Source organism: Colletotrichum aenigma (assembly GCF_013390185.1).
Source record: "Colletotrichum aenigma strain Cg56 chromosome Unknown KSG_Cg56_contig08, whole genome shotgun sequence".
Classification (NCBI taxonomy): Eukaryota; Fungi; Ascomycota; class Sordariomycetes; order Glomerellales; family Glomerellaceae; genus Colletotrichum; species Colletotrichum aenigma.
Genome location: NW_023500914.1, coordinates 2,613,283 through 2,621,646, shown reverse-complemented (window position 1 = coordinate 2,621,646; position 8,364 = coordinate 2,613,283). Strand labels below are relative to the sequence as shown.

The following is an 8,364-nucleotide window of genomic DNA, read 5'->3' as shown; positions in this document are numbered from 1 at the left end:
CTGAAGTCATTGAAAATATTGCTTTGAGTCTGACTTTCCATTGCGCTCAAGCTGAACGCCTAAAGGAGCTGCATACATGCCGTGCCCCTCGAACTTTTCTAATTCCACCTCTTCCCAAACGGAGCCTCCATCCACCCTCCGTCGCCATCCTCATCAGCGGGAAACTAAATATTACGATACCAAAGCCAAAATTCCCCTTCGCAGAGAGGCTCCGGCCTGGACATGCCACCCTTCTTCTCTCAGCCATGCAATAATCTTCCCATCTTTGTATTGCCGGATCAAAAACCCCTCCGGCCCTGTCTATGCTCGTTACTTGTGATCTCAACCGGCCGCTCCCGTGGTTTGCCCACAGAGAGGCCTTCCCCCCAAAAGAAAATTTCGTCGTGAAGGACAGACACAAAAGAAAAAATAGCCTGGAAAGGCGTTCCGTTTTATACACATCCAACTTCCCACGTCGCCCATCATGGCCCAAGGAACGCAAGACATTCGTCACCGCCGTAAGGTTTCGGTATGAATCAACTTTTGAAGACCGGCCATGTCCGTCACTTCGCAAATCAGAACCCATCCAGACGCCCGCCGTCGTGACGTAAACATCTGTTTCCAAACCCAACAGCGGTTCCTCGAAACCGAGCTGAAGAAGTCGTCCACGCCAATGCTGCTATTACCAGAAGTTGAAAATCTGTTCCCATCGCCACAATGCCGTATGTATGTACTGGACTATGGTCCATTCGATAAAGGAAAAAGGTCGTCGAATTAGCTATGTGTTTTTGTCGCGAAGAATAGACCAAGACCCTGTCTAAACGTTTCGTGTCGTTATCGTGTTGCCGTGGGACGAGGTGAGAAGTTGGGAGGTGTGCTCGTAGGATCAGGATAGTGTGATTCCCGTAGTCGGCAAGCGTGCCGGATGAAGGAGACGTCTCGTCGTGTTCGTGTCGGGTCACAGGTGTGCCATACATGTCAATGCCGTTCCGTGTCGCCGGCTCGGCGTCGTCGCTTCGAAGTGGTTAAGCAGCCAGACGCTTGGATTTACCGCACTCCTATGGGCGGGCGCGCTCCAAGACTACTCTGGCTGCTGTGGGCTGAGGGCTCAGTGTCCGGTTGAGATTCACCACTGCCCGCGCTGGCGCTCGCACTACCAGTCAGACTTCTCACGTTCTTCTGTTTGGGTGGAAGGAGGCCGCTCACCCCGACATGTTGCTCAACCTGCTGTGGCGCGACTGCGTTACCATGGCCGGGAGGGTATCGGGGCACGGGTTGACGGACGCCGTTGGGAGGCGATGGCCGGCCGTTCGTGGACGGGCCGCCATAGCCGTTCGGCGGCGAAGGTCTACCGCTGCCACCCCGAATTGAAGGACTGTACGGGTTTCCCGGTGACTGACTAGCCCGTCGAGGGAATGCTCCGTTCATTCCCATCTGCATTGGTCCTCCCATCTGCATTTCGTCCAAGCGCGAAGCCGTCAACGAGTTCGCTCTCGATCCCGCGTTCATGGCGCCACGATCAACTGCGCCGTAACGGTTTGACGTCATGGACAGGAGCGGGTCGTCCAAGATGTTTTCGTTCATGGGAGGCATGTTAGCGATCTGGCTGGATCGATTGCGACCGAAGTTCGGGCGAAATCTCGAGGTCCGAACAGGGGGCGCTGCAGAATCGTAAATCTCATTCTTGTGATATTGGGCACGGTTGGGAGGAGGGGGTGCTTGTTTCCGGTTCTTCCTTGATGTGACGCTCATCATATCGAAATTCTCAGGGTCGATCATGGGAGGCGGAGGTCCAGACATGGGGTCGAAATAGTCGTCGTCATCGTCCTCATCATCGAATGCCTGCGCGCTGTTGCGCATTGGGTGAGGTCCTGGGTGAGGGCCTCTTCTGGGAGGCGGTCCCCTCGATCTCATCCGCATCTCTCGCTCCCTCATCGCCAGCTCCCTCTGGCGCAACTCCAACTCTCGTTCACGCAGCGTCAAGTCAGAACCATCCGGGCCGGGGACGTAGCCAGGCTCGCCACCCTCGGGAATATCGTCGTACAGCATGAGGTGAGAGAACTCCTCCAGTTCATTTCCTTCCAGCGATCCTCGCCTGGATGCTGCTCGAGATCCAGGTCCGGGCGGGCCACGGGGGTAGCCGTTGGGGGGGCCTCCGTTCATAGGCGGTCGGCGCATGCCCGGGGGCGGGGGCCCCAAGTTGGACGAGTTCCTCGGGCGGGGACCACGAGGAGGCATGCCGTTGCCGTTCATCGGGCGCGCGCCGTTCTGTGTGGACATTCTCGGCGCCGGTGACTGGGAGGTGGGAGATCCCGGGGCTCCCATGCCATCGACAGGCTTGGACGGCCTCTGGCGGTTGACGATATTCAGGTTGTGCAGAATAGCGTAGAGTGTTTCGATACGCGGAACGGGAATGCGGGCTTCTTTGGCCAGTTTGATCGGGGAACCAAGATACGTTTCGACCTCCATCGGGCGTCTCGCGATGTAATCCTGCCACATGATGCTCTCGGTAGGCGTGGGCTTCGTCATTTCGTCGATTGTCTTTTGCTTGAAATCGGGTGCGAATTTGCAACCGTGCGCCGTCGCGAGGGCGAACAGTTCATCGATTACGTCGTTTACCAGGTCCCTAACGCCAATCTTCTCGAGCAGCTGGGTGTGGTTTGCTGTCTCGAATATCACACTCGCAGGGTGGAATGCAATCGGACTAGGGATTTGTCAGTAAATGATTGGCGCCCATGTCCCCAGGGGTGCTTACCCAATGACCCTCTCGTACTGCTGTTGGCGAATATTCTGAGAAACCTTGCAGTCAACCTGGCCCGTTGTCAATGTCATGGCTAGCGCCTGAGCCATGTCCTCCTGAATCGCCGGCGGGATGTTATCATTCTTGCTGGAAGGTCCAACCCAAATTTCAGTAGATCCCTTGTGCTCGAATTCGCTCTGGCCAAGCTGAGAAAGCTCAGCGTTGGAAACCAGCGACAGGACAACATTGGTAGGGAATCGTTCTTCGATAGCGGCTTCCACACCGAGTGTATGGGTCGTGTTGACCAGGATGCATGTGTGCTGGGGAGTAACAACAGCATCGATGACGGCAGCGAGGTCGTAGACGTCGGGAAGGGCCTTGATGCATAGAATCACATAATCGAATGGACCGACGGTGTTGGCGGCTTCTTCGGGAACGCGGACGACTACAAACCCGCGTTAGCAAGTGTTTTCCCGTGACTTTCTGGAAATACTGGAGGTTGCTTACCATGTCGAGGCTTGAAGCGTTCGTTGCCAAAGATGGGTGACCTGCAATCCCTTGATTAGACGCTGCGCGGAAGGCTCGGCAGGGAGCAAAACGTACTTGAACGAGATGCCGTATTGCGCAACATGATCATATCCGGACTTCCACACGAGTGTAACGTCGCAGGCATTGGTGGCCTGTAATCTCCATGACAAGAAGGCAGAAACTGGATTTCCTCCCACTGAACACACGCTCATTAGCTCACTGCTGGTGTTTTCTTCGGCCATGGCGAATCGCGTTCGACACGATGCACGAGCACCGGTGCCTGAAGCGAGGGAGAAAAAAAAAAAAGAGAGGGGTGGTAAGGAAAAAAACGAGTGTGGTTTTGGGGTTCAGGACGGGAAAGGTGTATTGGTGGGAGGAAAAGCCGGGCTGACGGGTAGAGATAAAGGGACACAAAATTCCGATCCACACGGTCGCACCGATGGAAGAAGAAGCAATTATTGGAGCGGGCGGGAAGAGTTGAAGCCAGGGAAATGGACGCACCTGAGAGGATCTTGAGCCGGGGCGTCATGGGTGCCATGATGGGCCCAAATGTGGATTAGCTGGTGGGCTGGCCAAGTGGTCGCCTGTTGTACCCTCTGTACACCACTCTCTCACGACAACGCAGCGCAAGCCGACGTCGTGAGCCTTGTGCAACGGACGGCGTATGGAACAGCCGCCGGATGTGGCTTTCGTTCGATGGTTCGCCAGCAGCGAGATATGGCTGGTGCAATAGTGTGCCGTCAAAGTATCGCCGACACAGTTCGCAATTCGTTTCTTCTTTAGTTGTTCGAAATCCCCTACTGAGCAGCAGCAGGTCGGCAGGTGGGCGCGTTGGTGGGTTCGATAGGCCTCAGACCCAGACCCATTCGATTATGGGACAAGCGTATCGAGGCGGGTTTGGGGTGACGAGGAGATGAAGCGATTCGACGACCGATAGACTCTCTTTCTTCCTTCTCGTAGTCTGTGGTAGCGCCAAAGACGAGGTAGACCGAGGCGTTTTTTTTTGTGTGTGTGTGTGTGTGTGTGTGTGTGTGTGTTTTGTCAACACAACAGAATTAACGAACGTGACGCCTGGAATGGCTAGTCGAAGTCGTGGCGGGCCTGTCGAGCTGATGAAGGTGGGCTAACAGAATAAGGCCCGTTTGAAATGGGGGAAAGGGCGAGGCAATGCAGATGCAGCTGGTACGTGAAGCAAGAGCTGAAGCAGGCGCAGACGCGAAAGCACACACAAGAACGGGTAGCTAGGTAGGTAGGTACTAGGTCGAGAGAGGCTGCCGGGGAAGGAATCTGCAAAGCAACGAGAAGACTGCCTATGTAACGAACGGATGGTTGACCAAGAGCGTGTCGTGTTTCGAAGACTGGTCGGCCTGGGGGAGGACAGCGAACGGGGGGCGTGATCGTCGAAGGAGGTGACGAGGTTTAGGATTACAAGAGGGCCAAAAAAAGGAGACGGAGGGGTGAATGTGTGTTGTCTGGCGTTTCGTAGGACAACACCTTTTTTTTTTTTGGTTCACTCGTGCGAAAAACAACGAGGAATTGGGGTGGGAAGAGAGATCAGAGGAAGGGGGGAAAGGACGGGATGATGGCAGAAGGAGGGTGAGCCAAGGTGGTGGAGAGCGGCAATGGCTGGACGAGGCGTGTAAGGTGAGGTAAGGTCAGGTCAGGCCCGGCGCAGGGTGTGAGAGAGGTAGGTAGGTAAAGTACCTTTTAGCGTGTCGTAAGGTGGAGGAGGTACTTTGGGCGTGCAGACTACGGGCAGTTAGGTACGGCAAGGCAAGGCAAGGCAGGTCGGCTGCAGAGTGTTCCCCCTCCCCTATGTAGGTGCTGTAAGGCAGGGCAGGTACTTGCTACTTGCTGGGATGGACGTGAGATTTGCAAGCTGGCAGCGGGGATTGGGGACTGGGAATTGTGTGCGCCGCCTTCGCCTTACGTGGAAGAGTGGATGAGGATGAGGTGGTGTGCGAGGTGTGAGGTGGTGTGTTTCGGGGAAAGACACCTACCTACCTACCTCTGTGGATGTGAGGCCTGGTCTGGCAGTACGAAGTGCGGATTGCGCCTGGCGATAGGACGGCCTGGGGGGATTAAAAGTGAAAAGCCACGCGGTAACGACCCGAAAGACGATGTGGTGACTGGACGAGTGCAAGAAGACACTCCTGGAGGCACAGCGTCTGCGTCTGCGGAAGGCGGGCACGAGAGACGACGACAGGGGGCGGGGCAGGGTGGCCAGCCGTGGAGCGAGGGACGTACTCCAACCTTAGGCGCCGCCGGGGAGGTACACGACGAAACTCTCAGACCAGGCGCAGAAAGAACTCGGGCTGCTAGTTGAGATTGAGAAAGAAACCTAAGCACATGGACAGGCAACAGCAGGTAAGGGTCCGGCGGGTATTCGGGGTGGTAAAGTGGAAGTCAGGAAGGACGTGGAAGGAGCAGATGGGACATATCCGCGACGAGAATACCTCAGAACAGGCCTGGACACATCCTGCCTCGGGCACAAACCCAGACAGTGAATGGGCGACTGACTACCTGCTGGGTGACTACTGCGTAGACGGACACGCAAACAAGACAGGAGGATGGGATATGGACTGGAACAAACTGGACTGGACTGGACTGGACTAGAAGGTTGGGATGGATGGATGGATGGATGGATGGCCATCAGATCGGAGTGAGTGGGTTGCTCTCCTAGTGCAGCCGCAGTAAAGATGTACACTGCAGCGTGCGTAGTACATACGGCTTCCGGGCTGCTTAGATGGGGATTGATGCACAGATTTCCATGGACTATTTGCATCCTACATACCAGATGCCGATGCGGATACACATTCGGCACCCTTTTCTTCGACTTGTATGTTCCAAATGGTGCGCCTTTTCTCGTTTCTCCAAAGCTGCGTCTGCGGCCTCTCCAATGTAGAGGATACATGCCATTTGGATGCTGGGCATCAGTTCGCAAATACGCTTGCTTCCTTGCGTTTTTCTCTCTCTCCCTCTTCCCTTGTTGACTGATTGCCTGGCTGGCGCTGGTACGCTAAGGAAAAACCCGATGGCAGCGACCCAACCCCCGGACTGTGGATTTGCGACTGTGGATGCGCTTCGGGAAGGGCGGTGCAGGTTGCGTCTTCCCTGTCGAACTGTGCCTCTTTTTTAGGCCACTGTCGGTCGCTTGTGTTGTGTTGTGCGCTGTGTTGTTCAACGGGCAAGGGAGGAAGGAACTGTTTTGCTGGGTTGGGTCCCGCCTTCTCTTTTCCCTTGACTTTCCTGGGAACTGCCTCCAGGGACAGACAGGTACGTACCCTTTCCTTCCATGTCTCTTCCATTCTCAGTCCCCGTCCATCCACCTCCAGTTCCTCACAACCAGTTTGCGTCGGCCGCACCTTTCGACGACAGACAGTCCTGTCTGACCGGCATCGCCATAGAGAGAGTCAGGTACGTACACAAACAGGCAGATTCTCTGTGGTTCCTCTCAGTTCTTGCTGCCCGGGAAGCTATTGTCCAAATTAATTCCCTATGATCCGGAAACATGACATTAATTGACATTCTGTACGCCCGCCCGACCGCACTCTGGGCTTGCTCGCCTCCCTCCCTCCCTGCCCGATCAGCTCGTCAGATACGTGGATGCATGGCACATCATGTACACGTACAGGAACACTTCCGAGTCCATGTCGTCTACGGATACATAGTGTGATAGTACGGCGCAGTAACCTCCCAACTGGGCAACCCTCCTAGCGCGCCGCCGCCCCCTTTGTCGTTGCGACCCGTTGGTTCCTTGGACAGCGTTGCAGGCGCAGAGAAGGACAAGACGTGGACGCCGCCGCCGCCGGTGTGTTGCGCGCGCGGGCAGCGGGATCTTCGTCCACTGGCCCGGGGGTTGATGTCCCAACTAGCAGTAGTCTCGACGGCCCAGCAGAGATGGCGCGGGCACTGACTGTCCTGACTAGCCTGCATTCGTGTTGGATCAGGATCAAAATCACTGACGAGTTTTCCCATCCCACCCGGCGATAACGACTGGCTTGTACTGGTTCCTCTGTGCCCGGCGGGCCGAATGTTGGATCGGTGTCTTTGAGCACGCGTAGAAGAAGAAAAGTTTCCCACCTGATGAAGAATAACAAAGCATCAGCAAACAACCTCAGTCATTGAACAGGGCGAGATGGGAAAGCAATTGGATCCCCAAAGCTTGTTGATAATCAACGACACCGTACGCAATTGAAGCTGATTTGCAGGTCCCCATCCTGCCATCCCCCACCACCCACAGTTGAGTCTGCGAGTGTGGCTCTACTGGCCGTCACTTCGGGCTGATTACGAGGGGTGAGCCTGTTTTGCCAAGGAAAATGACAGTGCGTCGCAGGCGGGCAGGCCAGGGCGTGTGTTGACTCTTGAGGTGTGATGCAATGCAGAAGCAGCGGTATGCGCCGCAAAAGCCGGACAAACAAGGCGGACGAGTCGGAAGATGAGGATCCCATGAAGAAAGGAAAGAAAAGTGCTGACAGCACAGAAACCTTCGGATTGTTGCAGCTCCGTTCAAGACAGTCCAGAGGCATCCCATCAACAAGCGTAAGAACAGGCCCAGCCGGCGAGGTTGGTAGGCAGCCGTTGGCAGTCTTCATCCTCAGCTCAGGCGCTGTACTTCATCTCAAGACGTGGTAAGCCGCATCCAAGCGTAGCGCAGACCTGGCAGATCGCCCAGGCGCGCTTTCGTGTCGAGCGTGTCGTGGCATGGCGTCGGCAACTCCCTTTCGACTGACCGGCCTTTATCTTGCGCCGGACGTCCGAGCGAGAACAGCACAGATTAATTGACAACCGCAATGGCAACTCCCGGCGCGTTGGGGGTTCTGTATGTCTCGTTTGCCGGCGTTCACCTGCCACCGCTCGCGTGCATGGGACTGGTTCATGAGATAAGACCCTCGTCGGTTTTTTTTGGTTGTCGACCAAGTGGCTTCATGGAGAAACAGTCAGATCTGAGGTTCTGTTTGACTAGGTCAAGGCCTCGACCGACTGACTCTCCTCGCACATGAATGGAACCTGCAGATTCCTCTTGTCACAATAGTGTGCGAGTGCAACACCAAACATTCGTGTCGCAAAGGTAGGTTGGCGTGCTCAGGGGTGTACAGAAGACTCGGTGGAGGATT

The 8,364-nt window shown here is 55.7% G+C and overlaps 1 protein-coding gene across 1 annotated transcript; it reads right to left on the bottom strand.

Annotated features, from left to right (window-relative positions):
- Positions 1-1,026: 1,026 nt before the first annotated feature.
- mug72 (Meiotically up-regulated gene 72 protein) lies at positions 1,027-3,489 on the bottom strand (the record flags this gene model as incomplete). The annotated part of the gene is made up of 4 exons (XM_037327442.1): positions 1,027-2,683; positions 2,735-3,164; positions 3,227-3,267; positions 3,323-3,489. The coding sequence occupies 4 exons, from the start codon at positions 3,487-3,489 to the stop codon at positions 1,027-1,029; spliced, it is 2,295 nt and encodes a 764-aa protein (XP_037174679.1).
- Positions 3,490-8,364: the final 4,875 nt, after the last annotated feature.